Source organism: Mizuhopecten yessoensis, unplaced genomic scaffold (assembly GCF_002113885.1).
Source record: "Mizuhopecten yessoensis strain PY_sf001 unplaced genomic scaffold, ASM211388v2 scaffold7479, whole genome shotgun sequence".
In the NCBI taxonomy this organism is placed as follows: Eukaryota; Metazoa; Mollusca; class Bivalvia; order Pectinida; family Pectinidae; genus Mizuhopecten; species Mizuhopecten yessoensis.
Genome location: NW_018407068.1, coordinates 225,659 through 248,668, shown reverse-complemented (window position 1 = coordinate 248,668; position 23,010 = coordinate 225,659). Strand labels below are relative to the sequence as shown.

Genomic DNA, 23,010 nt, shown 5'->3' with positions numbered 1-23,010 from the left:
ATCAGCTGCAAAAAAACCTTATTGGCACAAGAATTGGATAAGAAAGACATGGTTGAAAACTACCTGAAAAGTGGTTATAAACTAAAAAGGAAATGGTTATCAGCTTCAAAAAGGTGTTGTTATCACTTGCACACTGTAAAGTAGTTCTCATATACAACTGTACAGAGGAACAGGTTACACCTCATTTACTTTGTGATATCTCCGTTTATGGTTCTCATTTGTCACAATAGGTAAATATAATTTTTCCAATCTTGCAACCCTCATTCTTAGAAACTTCAATAGATCACCTTTTAAAGAATTGCATCAAAAATGAAATAACAAATTGCAACTCTTAAGATACACGATATAATTTCCATTTTCACAATATAATTCATCACCATTGCAAATATATGTATCTATAAAATCTCTATACACATGTATCGATAAACAAGATATCTATATATAGCATTCTAAAAAATAAGATATCAATACATATATATCTAAAACAAAAATTAAATAAAACAAATATATGTATAAGTATTTTTTAACTTGCATTTGTATCTATAATAAAAAAGACTGTACAAACTATATTGTACAGCAAGTATCAGCACTATTACATAGTCAATACAGGCTATATTACATAGTCAATACAGGTTATATTACATAGTCAATACAGGCTATATTACATAGTCAATACAGGCTGTATTACATAGTCAATACTGGCTGTATTACATAGTCAATACAGGCTATATCACATGGTCAATACAGGCTATATTACATAGTCAATACAGGCTGTATTACATAGTCAATACAGGCTATATCACATGGTCAATATGGACTATATTATATAGTCAATACTGGCTATATTACATAGTCAATACAGGCTGTATTACATAGTCAATACTGGCTATATTACATAGTCAATACAGGTTATATTACATAGTCAATACAGGCTATATTACATAGCCATTATGGACTATATTACATAGTCAATACAGGTTATATTACATAGTCAATACAGGCTGTATTACATAGTCAATACAGGTTATATTACATAGTCAATACAGGCTATATTACATAGTCAATACAGGTTATATTACATAGCCAATATGGACTATATTACATATCACATTATCATACTTTAGAATATTTTGGTGTTCAAAATGGATGATTACATGTTGTCCATAAAATTTTGGCGTTTGGTGATCCTGTTTGCTAAATTTTGGTGCTTTCCGATACCATCAGTCTATTCCATTACAGTAGTTGTGCGATTAAAAGAGTTGTTTTCAAATCTTATAATTATACAATTTATTGCATTAAGTTTCACCTGGCGAGGAGAGCACATGTTTGTAAGATCACTAACAGCTTTACTTACATGTACCCTATAGTGAAGTGACTTACCTGTATACACTTGAACACAAGTAATACAAAAACATATATGAAAACATTGAAAAGTTATGACACCTTCAGATTAAAAAATACCTTTATTAACCTGTTATTTTTCGAGTGTGTTATTCCTGCCTTAAAAATAAGCTATTTAGTCTCAAACACTCCAAACACCAAATAAACCAAAATATATTCACATCCAAAATATCCAACAGTACAGTGTCGGTTCAGCTTTTAATGTCTGTTTCTCAAGCTGATTTTTACAAACAGATATGATGAAGACAAAACAAAAATAACAATCTACAAAATACAAATGTTTGTGTTATTTTCTTTTGATTTGGCCCTTTAACCTTGACCAATGACATACAAATCTAATAAATTAAATCTATGTTACAATACATGTCCTACAGTGTAAATATAAACTAAATCTGCTGAGGAATTCATGAGCTATCTATACACAAACTTTTCTATGGACAGACAGATGAACTGAAAAAGTGATTACTATACAGTGTAACCCTTCTACTAAGTAATGGTATAAAATAAAATAAAATATTTTGAATTTCGTTATAAAATCTCATTTGACCTCTAGACTTTCAAACCATTGGCATCTGCTATATTTTGTTGTCATTTTATTAAATCCATGCCCTCACCTTATAAACTGGTAAAAAGTACCAAAATTTATTTTGTAATCAACAGTGTTATCTACTACTATACAGATATTATCACGAGTCTTTGTTACAACACAACAGATGACAGCAAAGACATGCCCTATGACACAAACCTTCCTGTTTCTCCTGGGGAGGAAGCTGTGACCTTGCAAAATTAATGAACACCTGCTCCAAAGTTGTCTGACTCACCGAATAGTCCTCAATATTGAAGCGATTCTTTGCTGCCTCCATAAGCTCAAAGATGTCAGCCCAGGATAGTTCCCGGTTGTTGATGTGGTAGTGTAGTGACCCCTGATGAATGTCTTTGAGTTCATAACCGGGGAAGTTTTCTTCAATGTAGGTCATGAGTGGGCGCACTGGTGCCAGTTCTCCCTCCGGTGTGTATCCTACCTTGGCCAGCAGAGTGTATCCCTCACCAAATCTGTGTTTCAGATGCTGGGTACTGCCCAGACACTTAAACTGACCATTCACCATGATGGCCAGTCTGGTACACAAGGCTTCACACTCCTCCATACTGTGAACAAAGGTCACAACCATATCAATAGAGGTCATAAACTCATCTATTGAGGTCACATTCTTATCAACATTATTCACAACCTTATCAACAGAGGTCATAAACTTATCAACACAGGTCACAACCTTATCATCACAGGTTATAACCTTATCTATTGAGGTCACAATCTGATAAACATTCTTCACAACCTTATCAACAGAGGTCACAACCTTATCAACACAGGTCACAACCTTATCTATTGAAGTCACAGCCTTATCAACAGAGGTCACAACCTTATCTTTTGAGGTCAGAGTCTAATAAACAGTAGTCATAACCTAATCAACAAAGATCACATCCTTATCTATTGAGGTCACAACCTTATTAACAGAGGTCACATCCTTATCTATTGAGGACACATTTTTATCAACAGAGGTCACAACCTTATCTTTTGAGATCACAACAATATCAACAGAGGTCACAACCTTATCTTTTGAGGTCACAACCTTATCAACAGAGGTCACATCCTTATCTATTGAGGACACATTTTTATCAACAGAGGTCACAACCTTATCTTTTGAGATCACAACAATATCAACAGAGGTCACAACCTTATCTTTTGAGGTCACAACAATATCAGCAGAGGTCACAACCTTATCTTTTGAGGTCACAACCTTATCAACAGAGGTCACATGCTTATCTATTGAGGTCAAAGCCTTATCAACACAGGTCACACCCTTATCAACAGAGGTCACAATCTGATAAACATTAGTCACAACCATATCAACAGAGGTCATATTTTTTTCTATTGAGGTCACAAATTGATCAACAGTAGTCACACTTTTATCAACAGAGGTCATAACCTTCAACAGAGGACACAATCTTATCAACAGTGGCTACATCATTATCTTGGGTATATTGGCACTTTCACCCCAAAAGTGGGGAGACAACTGGATACAAATTTGAGGTCAATCAATATAAAACCCTGCCGTACCAAATATGAATGAATTTGGCTAAAAATGTGGACATAATAATTTGTATATGAAGAAGTACCAATGGAACAAACAAAAACTAAAACCAAACAAAATGAATGATTTCACAGTAGATTGTATAGGAATAGACTACTGACCTGTGTGAGGTTAGTATTAGTGTCCTCCCGGAGTCCCTCACACTTGATAGTGTGTCCCACAGGTAGCGTCTTGCTACAGGGTCCATCCCTGTTGTTGGCTCATCAAGGAATATCACTTGTGGGTTACCCACCAGAGCTATGGCCGTGCTCAGCTTCCTCTTATTTCCCCCACTGTGAATATAAATAGGGGAAAACCTTACACCTATAGTTATATGATAAGGTTATGGTTATCAGGTGGAACCTTGCTGGAAAGTAGGCCTGGCTAGAATTCACATTTGTCTGGCATGGATGTACAGTTGGCTTAAGACATCATTCTAAAGAGTACTTTATCTTGTTAGAAGTGTATTTAAGCTATAATCTAATGGATAACTGTTTTGAAGCAAACAATCAATATCTGCATAATTTAATTAATTATTCAGGTCATATAGAGCACAGTGACCTTGTGACATACTGTTTCATTGAACGGGGTTGTAGGTCATAATACTGTGAAGATGAGGATGAAGACAGGATGGTGCTTTAAGGAAAGAGTTGAGGGGGAGAGATGATGGGAGAATTTTAATGCTGTAAGTGGGGGTTAAGGGGGAGAGAGGGGGGAAGAAAATAAAACATGTGTTTTTTTAAAGTTACACTTACCTGTATGCATTAACAAGCTTATCAGCATGTGCTTTCAGTAGGAGCATATCCAGGAGACTGTCGACAACTCCAGAAATCAGGGACTCCTGTACACCTCTCAGGCGAGCGAACATATACAGCGTCTCCTTTCCGGTCAATTGGTCAATCAGAGCATCATACTGGGGACAGTACCCAAGGTTTTGCCTCACCTACAGTAACAAGTCACACTTAACAAATTTCTAACCTACATTAACAATTAGTCACTATTAACCAGTCATGATTAAGAAATGTCTAATCTACAATAATAACACAAACAATAGTCTCACTACAGTAACATTCTACAATCAACAAATATATAACCTACATGACAACTATAATAAGTATAATTATGACTCTCAAAACAACATGAAAGATTACTGTAGGCATATTCATGATAATTATAGGCATATTAAGTTCTATTATAAAACGTCTTGATGACTTTATGATTACCTTTGTAATGTCACTCTTGATGTCGTAACCTCGCAGGTAGGCTTCCCCTGAAGTCATAATCTCATCCCCGGTCAATGTTTTGAAGGTGGTGGTTTTTCCTGCCCCATTAATACCAAGAAGTCCAAAGCACTCGCCCTGAGGGATCCCCACACTGATACGGTCAACAGCAAGCTTGGTCCCATAGTACTTGGTAAGCTCTTTAATAACTAGAGAGTTCTCCCAACATAGTTGGTCTGTGTTGGTATTAGCAAGTCTGGCTCGTTCAGCTGCCACGTCTGTGTCTTCATGGACCAGTGTGTTGTCTGTATACAGCCGTGTGTGGAGTCCTGTGGCTTGTTGTATGAGGAGGGGGGTAGTCTCACTTTCAGCTCCACTCCTGTTGGTGTGCTGGTCACGGTGACCGAGGAGGTAGAGGAAGCGCAGGGAGAGCCCTGATTCTAGAAGCAGGATTATGTTGAAATATATGACACCTTGTATGAACATGAACACCAACATACGGCCTATCCCGCCCTGGTCCCAGCTCAGGTAGTCGTTCTGGTAGTAGATGCATCCACTCGGCCCACAACTCCCCGTAGTTGCTGAAATAAAACAAAAGAAATCTGAGTAAGCTAAATACATGGTACTGAATTATATTGATCAAGAACTTGTTTCAAGTTAATATATATTTGATGTGACTTTCTTGTTACTGATAAAATCAGGGAATTTTTCTTCTTACCTCCACAACAGGGGTTAGGGAAGATTGGACAGAAGACAGTGATATTAGGACAGATGTTGAGGTATTCATGATTAGCGTAGTAGTCAGACAGGCCCTGGGCCAGGCAATAGTTGGGTAGCAGCACCAGGAACACCCACTCTAGAGCATGGGACAGATCCTCCAGGTTAAGCTCCGGGATTGACAGGATACCAACTGCTAATAGTGTCGCCACACCTAAAAAGGAACATGACTAGTTATATTTCTCATCACTAACAGTGCTTCCACACCTTTAAAAGGCTCACAAATAAGATGACCACAACTAATACTATTGTCACGCCTACTAAAGGGAGACAACTATATTTAAAAAGACCCCATTGCTAAAAGCATTGCCAAACCTACAGAGGGAAGACCACTTTGTTGTTATGACCCCCATTCTGTCTTGTAAGACCACCATGTTGATAAGATTCCAAAATTCCTCAGAATTTACATATAATAAAGAAGAAACAAGCTCATTTCTTTTCCTGATCAAAATTTGTGGATTTATTTCCATAATTATCACTATATATATATATTAAGAAACTTACATCATCGTTTTATTAAGATTATCAAACTCTAAACTATATCAAATGATAATTATTTAGCATCAAACGGTCAAACATACCTGCAATTATGTTGAACATAGTAAGCCAGACGTAGCCTGTAGCAGGCTGGGAGAAAAGGAAGGATAAGAGATACATGAAGGGCAACATGGCCCAGCCATACAGCAGGAACAGCAGCAGAATGTGAGCTATGTGGTCATCCAATATGAACGCTTCAATATCAAATGCCCAGAATGTAACTAGGATGCACAGGCTTGGCATGAGGTAGTTGATTACATCCCAGCAAAAAGTTGATGCCCAGAAGTTAAGGGAGCCAACACCACTGACAAACTGTATATGTTTGGACTTGGTGGCACGCTCTTTGATAATGAAAACAACAAAACTACTGGCCAAGAAGGACATCCCAAACACAACATTGAAAGCAACCATGAAGCCAGTGGTACCCTGAGTTATCTGCTGTTTAATCTTCTCTGCGGTGGTGCGAGGGAGCGGGTGGTTAATCGTGGTGATGGAGAAATCTGAGTTATTTGTGACATACTGGATCATCGCGTTGCTAAGTGCCGCCAATGATATCACCGGGGAATGATAGGATTGGTCATTGAAATAAGCTGTAGCCTTGACCTTATCTGACCCAGATAACTGTTGGAAATCAGCCGCCACCATATAGTGGAGATTGTACAGGCCAATGCTTTTTTCTCCTGTGTCCACCAGGAATTCTATAATGTCCGATGTAGCGTTATATCCCGGCTGAGCATTCACATGAGTCACAGTTTCTGTAGAACTTTGATCAAACTGATTGCTGTAGAATTGACTGATGTTATCACTAAAGTTACCAGGACTGTTTCTGTACACAATGGTGTTGGCCCCAAATCTGTCTGTGGTGAGCGTAAGTGGTGGGAGGTCCTCGGGACCAGGAAATGTCTTGATAACAATCAGAGCCATGAGGGTGAAGAATAGTGGTACAACCAGCTGACTGACTGTTACCAGTTTGTTACGGACTGTGTGGAGAGCTCGCTTCACAAACATGGCCCAAAACTGCTGTAATGTCAGCATACCATGTACATTGTATTTTATGTTAAAATCTGAAAAGATACAAAAAGAATGTTCCTATTTCATATATTCTAAATTTCACAGGGGTTTAAATCCTAAACAAACAGTTGTAGATTTTAATTCTAAATGTGTAAGTCCTGAGTAAAACTTCATTAGGTACATAATGCTGTGATCTGAACAATTTTCACTTACAACATACAAAATAGAACAGCCACCCAATATTGATAATGGAAAAGTTCAACCAGTAGTCAAGTGAGGAAGCAAGCTTTTTTACCCAGAGCGAGACTGTCCCGCCTGAAGGATGAAGAGGTATCCAAACTGAACCCATTCTGTGGGTGTATCATCTTCGGCTTTCCCCTCAGCCTGTCTGTTACAGAGCTGCTGTTGTTCTGTCCTACCCTACAAAGCCAAAGCAGCTATGTTACAATCTGTAGTCTGATATAAATATCAGCCTTGTAGACTTGGCTTTTAGATACTTGCTTTGACACTCTAGGAATCATGGTAACAATATCTTCATTTCGACCGATGGTAAATTTTTTAGTCTGTGCTTTGATACAAAACTCAAACAGAAAAAAAAGACAGAGAATGATGTTTGGTTTGTGTCTAAAATCTGAAATACAAATGAGAACATAGATTTGTACCTTAGAAACACTTCCTCCATGGTAGTGACGGATGCTCCGTAGCTTGCAATACCAAGATCATCCTTGTTAGTTTCCATTTCTCTGAACATGTCAGAGAACCTGTAGGAACTCTCCTGCTGAAGTATGTAGGAAAGTTCGGCTGCAATATTACTCTCTATCTCAGCCACTGGTACATATGTCCTAATTAACTTTGTGATAGTGTCCACATCACAGTTTGGCTTCTTCACTATGACCATGTGGTACCCAGCCCCTGTGAAACATAGGATATGCTAAAAATGTCCAATACCTGACAGCAGTCTAATAGCTAACGTCACAACTGAAACAATTCAATAATATCACATTTTATAGTTGGAATAAAGGCGTTACATTATAACAAACTGTTACTGTAGAAAGTTTTCTTTTAACTGTTTTTATGACAAGATTTGATAGAAAACGATTCAGGTGTGTGGAGGAAATTCTAGTCAGGTTTATAATGGGTTAGAGCCCAAACCCTACACATGAGATCGGAATTTATATATCCTCTATTCTGACATTATTATGTGTGGGTTATCTTTATCAAATCTCACCTGTTGATACTATTCAAGTATTTGTTAAAAAAATTGACTAGAAAATAAAAAAATTATCAACATATTCTTACAGTATGAAAATATATAAACATGCTAATGTTATGCATACCTCTACAGCCCTAGTACCCAGGACTATACACACAAATCCCCTGGCAGAGATATGTGGATCTGTAGTTAAATGATCACTTACCATATTTGTTTTTGAGAAACAGTGAGCTTCCACAGCACTTGACGACTCCATCAGCCATGATGGCGATCCTGTCGCCCAGGACATCAGCTTCATCCATGAAATGGGTGGTCAGGAGTATTGTCCTACCTGCTCTGTGTTTTTGAAGAACTGTCCAAATCTGTCGCCGGGCATCTGGGTCCAACCCTGACGATGGTTCATCAAGAATGACAATCTGTAACCAAACAATGCAAATTGTTATGAAGCATAATTTTCGGACAGATCAAATATCAGGTTAAAGCTATGAAATCATGATTTGTTGTCACATATTACAGAGTCTGACATATAGTGTTTGAGTGGTACTACACTATTGGATACAGTCATTGATGACACCTCTCTTTGACACTATAAACAAAATCTTCATACACAGAATTATGAAAAAAAAATACCTCAACCCCATAAGGCTTTACTGGTGTTGAAAAATTACAATAACATTCAGCTTTATGAACAAAGAGTGATAGTTGACCTTTGATCCTGCTATGAGAGCAATGCCGACAGAGAGTTTGCGTTTCATGCCACCGGAGAGCTTGGTGCTCCTCACATGTCTCTTGTTTTCAAGTTTGATGCTTTCAATCATCTCATCCACAGCACTGGTCACCTCACTAGATGGACAGCCCTTCAGCTGGAACATATTATACTTCTTTATAAACATTTTAACTCATCTATAATAGGCACCTTTAGGACAACAAACAAGTTTTTCTGTCTAGTTTATTTAATCTCCCAACATTTATACAAAGACAATTATAGGTCGCATTACTTTTGAAGGAATTAAGATTGTTTAGAAACTATTTCAACTAATGTTGCAGAAAATGTCAACCTGATGTTGCAATTCATCGTCTGTTTTTTAAACAACTTTTGAAAATCTCCTTACCAAAAGAACAGTCAACACATGCGAGAATCTTCAAGTATACATGGTAGATGGACCAACAAGTGAGAACTTTAAAATTCAAACTAGATGAAAATTGTGGGAAAAACATAGACAAAATGTGTTTAAAAGACTCTTTACAATTATGATTTAATGTACATGTGGATTGTGTTTGCAACGAACACACCACCTTTAATTTTATAATAGCTTTACTTCATATTTTACCATGACAATGAATACAAGCCTAAGTAGGATAATGATTTGACTACAAACCTTAGCAAAGAACCAGAGATGTTCCTGGACTGTCATAGTGTCAAACAGAATGTCATGTTGAGGACAAAGTCCAAGACTATTCCTAACACTGGCTATGTCCTCTCGAATGTCATAGCCATTCACGTTAGCCGTGCCACCAGTCGGGGGGATGAACCCTGAAATGTAACCAATCTGGAGTTTAGTTCTAGCATAGCTACATTACTTTCTATGGTGGACTATCATAAGTTATTTCATCTGAAAAGTCCAACAGCATAAACAGTTTTAAATAGCAGATCCTGAGACATGAAATCTGGCTACCTATATGATACTAACTATGTTAATGTCACCAAAATAACTCTCTACTTAAATAGCAGATCCTGAGACATGAAATCTGGCTACCTTTATGAAACTAACTATGTTAATGTCACCAAAATAACTCTCTACTTCAAACTGTATTAGTATGACACCCAGTCTTGAGATCATATCATCTGTTCGTATAAACATTGACCTGTTCCTGTAACCCTGCTAATACACCTGTTAACACTGACATTGACCTGTTAACACTGACCTTGACCTGTTAACACACCTGTAAACACTTACCTTGACCTGTTAACACATATCTTTACCTGTTAACATTGACCTTGACTTGTTCTTTTACACACCTGTTAACTATGACCTTGACTTGTTCCTTTACAGACTGATAACAGTGACTTTGATCTGTTCATTTACACACCTGTTAACACTGACCTTGATCTGTTCCCTTACACACATTGATAACAGTGACCTTGATCTGATCCTTTACACACCTGTTAACACTGACCTTGATCTGTTCCCTTACACACATTGATAACAGTGACCTTGATCTGTTCATTTACACACCTGTTAACACTGACCTTGACTTCTTCCTTTACACAACTGTTTACACTGACCTTGACCTGTTCCTGAACACAGATGTTAACACTGACCTTGACCTTTTCCTGTACAACGCTGTTACCACTGAATTTGACCTGTTCCTGTACACACATGTTAACACTGACCTTGATCTGTTCCTGTACACAGCTGTTAACACTAACCTTGATATGTTCCTTCACACATCTGTTAACACTGAACTTTACCTCTTCCTGTACATACCTGTTAACACACTTGTTAACACTGACCTTGACCTGTTCCTTCACATAACTGTTTACACTGACCTTGACCTGTTAACACTAACCTTGACCTGACAACACTGACCTTGACCTGTTAACACTGACCTTGACCTGTCAACACTGACCTTGACCTGTCAACACTGACCTTGACCTGTTAACACTGACCTTGACCTATTCCTTTGCACATCTGTTAACACTGACCTTGACCTGCTTTTGTACACACTTACCTTGACCTATTCCTTTGCACACCTGTTAACACTGACCTTGACCTGCTCCTGTACACACTTACCTTGACCTAATCCTTTGCACACCTGTTAACACTGACCTTGACCTGCTCCTGTATACACTTACCTTGACCTTTTCCTTTGCACACCTGTTAACACTGACCTTGACCTGCTTCTGTAACACCTACCTTGACCTATTCCTTTGCACACCTGTTAACACTGACATTGACCTGCTCCTGTACACACTTACCTTGACCTATTCCTTTGCACACATGTTAACACTGACCTTGACCTGCTCCTGTACACACTTGCCTTGACCTATTCCTTTGCACACCTGTTAAAACTGACCTTGACCTGCTTCTGTACACACTTACCTTGACCTATTCCGTTACACATCTGTTAACACTGACCTTGACCTGCTCCGGTACACACCTGTTAACACAGACCTTGACCTGCTCCTGTACACACATGTTAACACTGACCTTGACCTGCTCCTGCACACACTTGCCTTGACCTATTCCTTTGCACCCCTGTTAAAACTGACCTTGACCTGCTTCTGTACACATCTGTTAACACTGACCTTGACCTGCTCCTGTACACACTTACCTTGACCTATTCCTTTACACACCTGTTAACACTGACCTTTAACTGCTCCTGTACACATCTGTTAACACTGACCTTGACCTGCTCCTGTACACATCTGTTAACACTGACATTGACCTGCTCTTGTACACACTTACCTTGACCTATTCCTTGACACACCTGTTAACACTGACCTTTACCTGCTCCTGTACACATCTGTTAACACTGACCTTGACCTGCTCCTATACACACATGTTAACACTGACCTTGACCTGCTCCTGTACATACCTGTTAACATAGACATGGTAGTGGTTTTGCCCGCTCCATTGTGTCCCAACAGTACAGTTATCTGACCATCATACATGTCCAGGGACATCCCAGCAACAGCAATATTCCGCTTCTCATCTTTACCAAACTCCTGTGTAAACACAAATACATGTTTCTATCAACAAAAGATCCTTGCACACACTTGTATAATCAAATCTACCACATTCATCCAAAAATGTTATTTTTCTTACATGAAAGGAACAGATAAGTAGACATACAATTCCGAGCATCCATTAAATTATCTTAAGTTAGGAGAGGAGAAAATAAAGTGAATAATTATACAAGACCAAGTGATAATTTGTTTGACACAGTGAAAGCTAATGGTGTGCCAACCTTTCTGAGGTTGCGTATCTGTATCCCTGCTGGTATGCCATGAGGGTCAGACTCAAAGTAATCAGGGTCCTGGCCAATACAGATTCTCTTGTCATCAGGAATGTCCTCAACAGCCGAGGTACCGCACCAGTAGTTCCTCTACAACAGTCGAGGTCACACAACATTTTAAACCAGTATGACCACTTTTATACTTTAAATCTGTACGATAAATGTCATTCACAGACCTGCTAAATACAAAACTCAAAGTGCTGATGAATACAGCACTAGAGAAGAAGCTTTTATTTCTTTTTACTTCACCCTTACTTATGCTCTATTAGTCTCATCCCCACATTTAAATATATCTGGAATTTTCTAGTCCTTCTATAGTCAAGTTTGACCTTTAACAGAGACGTGATAATGTTTCATGAGAAATAAGTCTCCCTGTGATTTAATGTGAAAATTTATCTTTCATGAAAATAGAAGAATTTATAAGGTTACCAGGCCAGGGTTGTTGATTTTATGTACTGGAGAGTAATATGTATGAGTAAAAATTATTATAAGTAGTAGTATACTCACAGTAATAAAGAAGTACCAGGGTTGAGGGACACCATACTCGCCAGGAAACACAGCCTCCAAATACAATGTAATGAGGCTGTATACCACTGAGTCGACCACCAGCATGATCATTATGTGAGACATTGCAAAGGTGTCGTCTACAGATGCACCCTTAGTGAAGTTGTCCCACTGCACTCCAGTGCCTATATATAAAAAATTTCAACATAGACTGATTGTCAAAGTTCAAAAAACAAATTGATTTTAAGGATCAAGGCAGATAATTAAACTTAGTATTGATATAAATAATATTAATATAAACTTAATAGCATTGAAAAGCAAAGCCTTGTCTGAGGGACTGACTACCAGCCCCATGTAATGTTTTCATTCCTATACTGTATACCTAACAGGAAATTTTCACCCAGTAAAATTTTTGCCTTTCAATGGTAAAATCAATTTTTACACAATATTAAAATTAGCCATTCACCTTTAATTATTATGCATATTTTGTTGTTAACAAATGATCGTTGTAATGATATATTTGTCCTCATTACGAAGGGCTAAAAAGGTGAAAATTAAACAGCAGCGAATATTTCCTGGTATACAGTATACCAGTACCTGTGCCTTCAAACATGCCAATGACTGCTCCCCCGTATGCCATCGCTATGTTAGATACAGCACATGCAGCTATCTTCTGTCCCCAGGTAAATGTGTTGTAGCGAGGCTCCAGAAAAAAGTATGGTACGTAGGAGATGAAGAAGAGGATGCCACCCGCTGCAGCTCCAGAATTAGCTGTTGATGAAGACAAGTTATTCTTATGCTACAGTTTGTAACTAGTTCAGCCTCATCAATCTTATAACATTAAAATGTATTTTGTATTTTAGCAAGTTAAGTATTCATATTAACAAGTTTTCACAAAATTTCTTATTTGCTGCCTTAGTAATCATTCCGTGCTGAATGTATCAGGCACAATCACATCCTTTACAACAATATGCTTCCTTTTTAACAAAATTTCTTATTTGCTGCCTTAGTAATCATTCTGCACTTAATGTATCAGGCACAATCACATCCTTTACAACAATATGACAAACCATAGTGCTCTCAACTTGTTTAAACAAGACTTACCTTTCTTGAAGAAGACACTTATGGCAAAGCAGAAGGAAATTGTTGCAATGGCATACAGCAGAAGAAAGACAAAGAGCAGTGAGGGGTCGGTAAGACCAATGACTCGTCCTTTGTCTGTTTTCACACAGAAGAATACTGTCATGATGGACACAGTGACCAACAAGAACAGGAAGTACTTGGTGAACCAGGCAGACCAGTGCAGCCAGTTACTCACACCCATCATCTTCATCGACTCCTAACAAGTTAAATAATACAGTGACTCAGACACATCATCTTCATCGTCTCCTAACAAGTTAGATAATACAGTGACTCACACCCATCATCTTCATCAACTCCTAACAAGTTAAATAATACAGTGACTGACACCCATCATCTTCATCGACTCCTAACAAGTTAAATAATACAGTGACTCACACCCATCATCTTCATTGTCTCCTAACAAGTTAAATAATACAGTGACTCTGATCCATCATCCTCATCGACTCCTAACAAGTTAAATAATACAGTTACTCACACCCATCATCTCCATTGTCTCCTAACAAGTTGAATAATACAGCGACTTAGACCCATCACCTTCATCGACTCCTAACAAGATAAATAATACAGTGACTGACACCCATCATCTTCATCGACTCCTAACAAGCTAAATAATACAGTGACTAACACCCATCATCTTCATCGACTCCTAACAAGTTGAATAATACAGTGACTTAGACCCATCATCTTCATTGATTCCTTATAAATGTTACAATAAAATGATTTAGAACCATCTTCTTCACTGACTCTTATCAAGTAAGGCAATAAAGTAACTCAGATCTATACCCATCACCCTTTTTTTAATCCTTTTAAGATGATAATACAGTTACTTAGTTCTCAGTCACTTCTACCAGGTCATTTCAGCATTCTATGGTAAATGCATATGTTAATACACAGACAATATAATATTATACAGTAATAAGGTATCATGTTTTACATGGAACAAAATAAGTTCAGCAACTAGTAAAAGTTTACATAAGGATTTTTTTTATTTCATGAATATAAACTATTTTTGTTTTTATGATTAGTAGTATTTAATCATTTATAAACAAAATTAGCCAATTATTAACAATCTCAAGTCTGGACACTGTGTATCTGTGGACATGAATTGTTCTGCTAAAAACATTGTTGTAGTAATGGAACAATTAAAGCTTCAACAACTTCCACAACACTGGGATTTCAGTTAGGTTTTAACTCCCCTACCCATAACTAAAGCAATCACACTGAAAGGCATGCATTAGCTGGTTAAAACTTTTCACCCCTTGGTCACTATACCAAGAGATAAAGATGGTTATAAATATAGCCATCTGCAAACTCGTCTCTGAACCTTGATTTGTCAGTGAATATAACTTCAACAGTGCTTTGATTTACTTGGATGTCCAACTTTTTGGCCCCTTTATCACCGATGAATTCTAGAAGGACGAAACAGCTGTGTGATGCAGTGTTATTCATTTTTGGCATACTGTGTATATTACTGAATTGTAAAGGTTCAATCATCTGTTTGTTACTTTCATCTTTCACTCCACTGTCTATGTATCCCTTGACAATGAATGTGGCATAGAGACACCTGTGATGTAAGGATAACGGCAATCCAAAGACAGGATATGCACAGTTTGATAATAAATTTCCCTTATTATGGTGGAACAAAAGGTCCAATCAGCTGTTTTTTTTATTGAAAAAAATAGATAACATTGGGAGGTTGTCACATTATGATAACAAGATTTCCAAGGACAACCGGAACATTCTCAATTAGAATTCCTGTCACCTGACATTTGCTTTTCAGCCATGTTATCGTTAAGGGACAAAAACCAATCTGATGTATGGCAACAATAACAGGCTGCCAGCATCAAACATTCCTATAGCAAGCTGATGCTGTTTATAAGGAAGACCTGGATGTTTCCCAATTAGATGGTTTGGTGATAATTTTGCTGTTACCTTCTTCCTAAATGTACATACTAGGGCATACTTTACTAATGTTGCAGTGTTTGCAATGTATGTATAATTTTAGATGTCATAGCTACCAGTGAACACTGGACTACTGTGTTATATGTCATAGCTACCTGTGAACACTGGACTACTGTGTTATATGTCATAGCTACCTGTGAACACTGGACTACTGTGTTATATGTCATAGCTACCCGTGAACACTGGACTACTGTGTTATATGTCATAGCTACCCGTGAACACTGGACTACTGTGTTATATGTCATAGCTACCCGTGAACACTGGACTACTGTGTTATATGTCATAGCTACCCGTGAACACTGGACTACTGTGTTATATGTCATAGCTACCCGTGAACACTGGACTACTGTGTTATATGTCATAGCTACCCGTGAACACTGGACTACTGTGTTATATGTCATAGCTACCCGTGAACACTGGACTACTGTGTTATATGTCATAGCTACCCGTGAACACTGGACTACTGTGTTATATGTCATAGCTACCCGTGAACACTGGACTACTGTGTTATATGTCATAGCTACCCGTGAACACTGGACTACTGTGTTATATGTCATAGCTACCCGTGAACACTGGACTACTGTGTTATATGTCATAGCTACCCGTGAACACTGGACTACTGTGTTATATGTCATAGCTACCCGTGAACACTGGACTACTGTGTTATATGTCATAGCTACCCGTGAACACTGGACTACTGTGTTATATGTCATAGCTACCCGTGAACACTGGACTACTGTGTTATATGTCATAGCTACCCGTGAACACTGGACTACTGTGTTATATGTCATAGCTACCCGTGAACACTGGACTACTGTGTTATATGTCATAGCTACCCGTGAACACTGGACTACTGTGTTATATGTCATAGCTACCCGTGAACACTGGACTACTGTGTTATATGTCATAGCTACCCGTGAACACTGGACTACTGTGTTATATGTCATAGCTACCCGTGAACACTGGACTACTGTGTTATATGTCATAGCTACCCGTGAACACTGGACTACTGTGTTATATGTCATAGCTACCCGTGAACACTGGACTACTGTGTTATATGTCATAGCTACCCGTGAACACTGGACTACTGTGTTATATGTCATAGCTACCCGTGAACACTGGACTACTGTGTTATATGTCATAGCTACCCGTGAACACTGGACTACTGTGTTATATGTCATAGCTACCCGTGAACACTGGACTACTGTGTTATATGTCATAGCTACCCGTGAACACTGGACTACTGTGTTATATGTCATAGCTACCCGTGAACACTGGACTACTGTGTTATATGTCATAGCTACCTGTGAACACTGGACTACTGTGTTATATGTCATAGCTACCCGTGAACACTGGACTACTGTGTTATATGTCATAGCTACCTGTGAACACTGGACTACTGTGTTATATGTCATAGCTACCTTTGAACACTGGACTACTGTGTTAAATGCCATAGTTACCTGTGAACACTGGAGTACTGTGTTATATGCGACTCAAACACCAGTTGGTGGATTCTCAGTTGGATGCAGTACACATTGTCTATGCCACAATTGAATATCGAACACTTTTAAGAAAAAGGTTACTGAAGTTGTTTTGTTTAGTAGGTATACAGTATATGTTATACAGTATTATTTTAAATAGCATCAGTATCATGAATTTTGATAAACCGTGCAGGTAAACACTACAATTTAATATATCACTGACCTTGAGTTTCTTTTCCTTTTCATGAACTATGTCCTTGACAATATTGAGAGCGACAAGCACAAAGCTGAGCATGATGACAAGTGGAAATTGCTGCTGTATAACGAGGACGAAGTTGTCGTCATTGTAGGGAGGGTAAGGGTGTCGTCGGAGGCCCAACTCTACATGCTTGTTGGAATCAGTACCATTATTCAAGGCGCCTTGCAACTCTATCACTGCATTGTTAATGGCATTCTGGAGTGCTGTAAACCCTTCTCTAACATAACCTGGAAAAGTCAAAAAGGACTAAAATGTCTCATTCTCATCCATCTACACCTCTGTACTTGTAACTAACAACTGTGTATATGTTCTAGTACAGGAATTTCTTTCTGTTTTTCCATATAAAGACTACTTGTCTATAAATAAGAAATCATAAAAAAATTATGGAGTATGCTCCCCAAAATGGTCAACAAGACTGAAATAAATGTGACATCAGTATGATGTGGACCTCAGGCGTAATGATACAAACCCAAAAATATTATGTGACACATCACATTTCCATCCTACATATATCCAAGGCAGAAGATATGGAGAATGTATCTGACTTAAAACCATGACCATGATCTTAGGCGTACAGACCCAATTATGGTTTGCGACACCCCCATAATTCCATTGAGTTACCTTCAGCGGATCAGAATTTATGGTCCAGAAATTATTTTCAGCTTTCTTCAGCGAGTCACAAGTTTTGGCTTGAACATACAATTTGGACACATAAATGGAGAGATGAAGCAGCGGCTATATGCGCTGTAAAGTTATTTTGGGGAGCATAAAAAAAGGTTTCTGATTCCTCTAGTAATTCTTATATACAGGACACCACATATAAACGCCCTGTCCAAGAACGTCGAAAATAGGTGTGAGGAAGCAGGACTTTTATACAAATCATTTAATGTGTGTGAAGGCAGTAACATGAATGTACAATGCCAACATTCTTGATAAGAAATTTATTAATATTTTAAATGTGATATTACTCTCAACTATCTAACATAAATATTTTACAATTGAGTCACGTCATTTTCCCCTCCCATATCCAAACACATATCTTCTATCAAACTTTATTCCCATTTTCTTATCACAGTGGGAGTAACATCTTACCTGGCGACCCTCCACATTTCTCACCGATCTCTCGAGGTCCAACTCGTTGATAAACAGGAAACATGAATTGTGTGTACCAACTGGTGTCCATCTTAAATGGGTTGAGACGGAAGCGTGAGTGTGCCAGTCTTGGTACTGAGTCCAGACGTATCTTATACTGTATGTCCTGTGGCATAGCTCCTGTAGGGAATGTGTTAGTGAAGGCAATTCCTCCCAGGTAGTCCCGAGTGTTGTTAACGTAAGTGATATTTCCAGTTCTGTTGACAAACTGTACAAAGTCCACCATCTCTGCTTCTGTCTGGAAACCATGATCTACGAAAACAACACAAAAGCTACTGATAATAGTAGTCCATGAAAAAGTAAAGATATCTTATTGATAAGGATGTTTTTTAATCCTTTTGAAGAAAATTGAAATAAAGTATTGTTTGAAGTAACATATACTCCTCCCCTGACCCCTAAACTTCTAGGCCAGTAAAAAACATTCTACTGCATATCAATACGGCAGCAAATCAAATGCTGTAGCACATCCATACTGCAGTACAACCATACAGTTGATACCCCAACAAAACTACATTGTCACACATCCATAATGCATCAAAGCTGAAGCACTGGATATCCATGATTTAGAAACGCCACACTGTAGCACAACCTTACTTCAGTAAAGGTCATACTGTGAGGCACGTCCATACTACAGTACAAGGATACTGCAGCAAAACATACTTCAGTACAGCAATACTGCAGCAAAACATACTACAGTGCAGCAATACTGCAGCAAAACATACTACAGTACAGCAATACTACAGCAAAACATACTACAGTACAGCAATACTACAGCAAAACATATTACAATACAGCAATACTGCAGCAAAACATATTACAGTGCAGCAATACTGCAGCAAAACATACTACAGTACAGCAATACCGCAGCAAAAACATACTACAGTGCAGCAATACTGCAGAAAAAAACATACTTCAGTACATCAATACTACAGCAAAACATACTAGAGTACAAGGATACTACAGCAAAACATACTTCAGTACAGCAATACTACAGCAAAACATACTACAGTACAGCAATACTACAGCAAAACATACTACTGTGCAGCAATACTACAGCAAAACATACTACAGTGCAACAATACTACAGCAAAACATACTACAGTACAGCAATACTACAGCAAAACATACTACAGTGCAGCATTACTACAGCAAATCATACTTCAGTGCAACAATACTACAGCAAAACATACTACAGTGCAGCAATACTGCAGAAAAAAACATACTTCAGTACATCAATACTACAGCAAAACATACTAGAGTACAAGGATACTACAGCAAAACATACTTCAGTACAGCAATACTGCAGAAAAACATACTACAGTGCAGCAATACTGCAAAAAAACATACTACAGTACAGCAATACTGCAGCAAAAACATACTACAGTGCAGCAATACTACAGCAAAACATACTACAGTACAGCAATACTACAGTGAAACATCCTACAGTGCAGCATTACCACAGCAAATCATTCTTCAGTACAGCAATACTGCAGAAAAAACATACTTCAGTACATCAATACTACAGCAAAACATACTAGAGTACAAGGATACTACAGCAAAACATACTTCAGTACAGCAATACTGCAGCAAAACATACTACAGTACAGCAATACTGTAGCAAAACATACTACAGTACAGCAATACTGCAGCAAAACATACTACAGTACAGCAATACTGCAGCAAAACATACTAGAGTACAAGGATACTACAGCAAAACATACTACAGTACAGCAATACTGCAGCAAAGCATACTACAGTACAGCAATACTGCAGCAAAACATACTACAGTGCAGCAATACTACAGCAAAATATACTTCAGTACAAGGATACTGCATCAACACATAGTACAGTACAAGGATACTGCAGCAAAACATACTACAGTACAGCAATACTGCAGAAAAACCATACTACAGTACAGCAATACTGCAGCAAAACATACTACAGTACAGCGATACTGCAGCAAAACATACTACAGTACAAGGATACTGCTGCAAAACATACTACAGTACAGTGATACCATAAGTAACACATCCATATGGCAGCATAGCCATGCTATAACAAAACTCCACTAGAGCAGTGTCTAGTATAGTACATCCATATGGCAGAATAGCCATACTATAACAAAACTTCACTAGAGCAGTCTAATATAGTAGATCCATATGGCAGCATAGCCATACTATAACAAACTCCACTAGAACACAGTCTAATGAAGTACATCTATATGGCAGCATAGCCATACTATAACAAACTCCACTAGAGCACAGTCTAATGTAGTACAATCATATGGCAGCATAGCCATACTATAACAAACTCCACTAGAGCACAGTCTAATGTAGTACATCCATATGGCAGCATAGCCATACTATAACAAAACTCCACTAGAGCACAGTCTAGTATAGTACATCCATATGGCAGCATAGCCATACTATAACAAACTCCACTAGAACTCAGTCTAATGTAGTACCTCAATATGGCAGCATAGCCATACTGTAACAAACTCCACTAGAACACAGACTAATGTAGTACATCCATATGGCAGCATAACCATACTATAACAAACTCCACTAGAACACAGTCTAATGTAGTACATCCATATGGCAGCATCCCATTGATTCAGCAGAGCCATACTGCAAACAATTTTGTCATATTTTCAGAATTGTTAATAATTAAAGCTAGAGAAGCAGGGACATTAGTAAGACTAGAAGAGAGATGTCCTACCGCTGTTATTATATGATAATGTTTACAGCATTATGCTTACCCCAGTCTATATAAGGGAGATATTTCTTGGCTCTCTGGATGATTGCATGGGTCATACTGTTGTTTGGGGAATAGGCTACCTTAGTTGGTAATTTCCTGAAGTCTAAATTATTAAATGCTGTACATTCTGTCCAAGTAACTGCATCTGGGACTGGCTGACCATCAACTCTGAGTCGAACAAATATCAGGATCAAGGAGAAGACAGTAGGAATCCCTATTTCCAGAATTGTCACTATCTTCTTCCGCTTTTGTAAGACATAGTTTTTCCATAGTAAAAGAAGAAACTTGGTGAAATTTCCCATTTTTAAAAGTTAGGGTATATATATATATATTTGATGATGAAAAGACCAATCCTCTTGCTGACATACTAGAAGCTATCACGTCATATATGCTGGTAAATCTTCATTTTGGCAGGTGCCTGAAAAAAGAAAATATTACCTTGAAAATTCACATATATATCAAAAACCTGTTTTCTGATGTTTGAACACTTTACTTGATTACAAATAATGTGAAACATATGTATACCTAAAGTGTAAATAAATCCTAATTTTTGTGTTATGCTTATCCCATATTATCTACATGCCATATTTTTTTTTATATATGTACCATAACAGGTCCAGTACACTCTGCCGACTGAGCTATATAGCTGTAAAGACCTACAATAGCTCTATTGACCTATCTGAAATAGGTCTTTTGAGCTATTTTCAAGTGATTTTCTTTTTTTAAAGAAAACGAAACAAAGTCGCTTTTAAAAGAAGATTGTATCATTAGGTTGATAACAAAAGACATTAAATATAAGTATTCTTTTCAAAAAATAATGATGTAAAAAAATCGGAAATTTTACATTTATGAAAAATGAAAATAAACATCTAACTGTATGCTCTTTGTAGTCAACATTACCATAAACCTTATTGTTTTATGCGACTTTGCTTTAANAACTGGACCTGCATAAGTACTCTGATTTTCTGCATAAATCTAGCTAGCGTCAAAAATTACCAAGACCAAAGTTGGCAGTAAAGTGAAACACAAATCATTATTGTTATGCTTGTTTGTTTTAGAGACTTCAGCAGAACAAGTTGGGTAATGAGCCCAGTGCTGTAATCATTTGGTACACGTCTTCTTTACACTGTTTACAGTTATCTGTTAATCAATAGACTAAACAGAAATCACAAGATTATCAGATTATAGTGTCACCACGGTACATTTGTGTCCCTGTGACCGTTGCAGTATATATTTAATGGAAAATGTTAGTACTGTTATTTGCTCTTGGCGTACATGTACGGAGCAAAGTCAACTACAAACCTGCAATCTACCAATTGATGGCTGAGGAGTCACCGAGTCATGTGTTCGCCGGAAGTAAACAATATGAATATACTTTCTGTTTTGATTTTTTTAATAACCTATGAACGCTTAACTTGCATAGCTCTGTGGATACTTAGTTGAA

The 23,010-nt window shown here is 37.8% G+C and overlaps 1 protein-coding gene across 1 annotated transcript; it reads right to left on the bottom strand.

Moving 5' to 3' along the window:
- Positions 1-1,718: 1,718 nt before the first annotated feature.
- Positions 1,719-22,928, bottom strand: LOC110453671 (ATP-binding cassette sub-family A member 3-like). The gene is made up of 20 exons (XM_021502727.1): positions 22,869-22,928; positions 21,568-21,984; positions 18,750-19,061; positions 17,622-17,884; positions 13,917-14,151; positions 13,410-13,583; positions 12,816-12,997; positions 12,261-12,398; positions 11,889-12,018; positions 9,668-9,822; positions 8,996-9,151; positions 8,494-8,704; positions 7,738-7,987; positions 7,371-7,495; positions 6,109-7,128; positions 5,469-5,681; positions 4,754-5,331; positions 4,286-4,473; positions 3,653-3,823; positions 1,719-2,547 (listed from the first exon to the last, which is right to left on the bottom strand). The coding sequence occupies exons 2-20, from the start codon at positions 21,866-21,868 to the stop codon at positions 2,088-2,090; spliced, it is 5,262 nt and encodes a 1,753-aa protein (XP_021358402.1). The 5' UTR covers positions 21,869-21,984; positions 22,869-22,928; the 3' UTR covers positions 1,719-2,087.
- Positions 22,929-23,010: the final 82 nt, after the last annotated feature.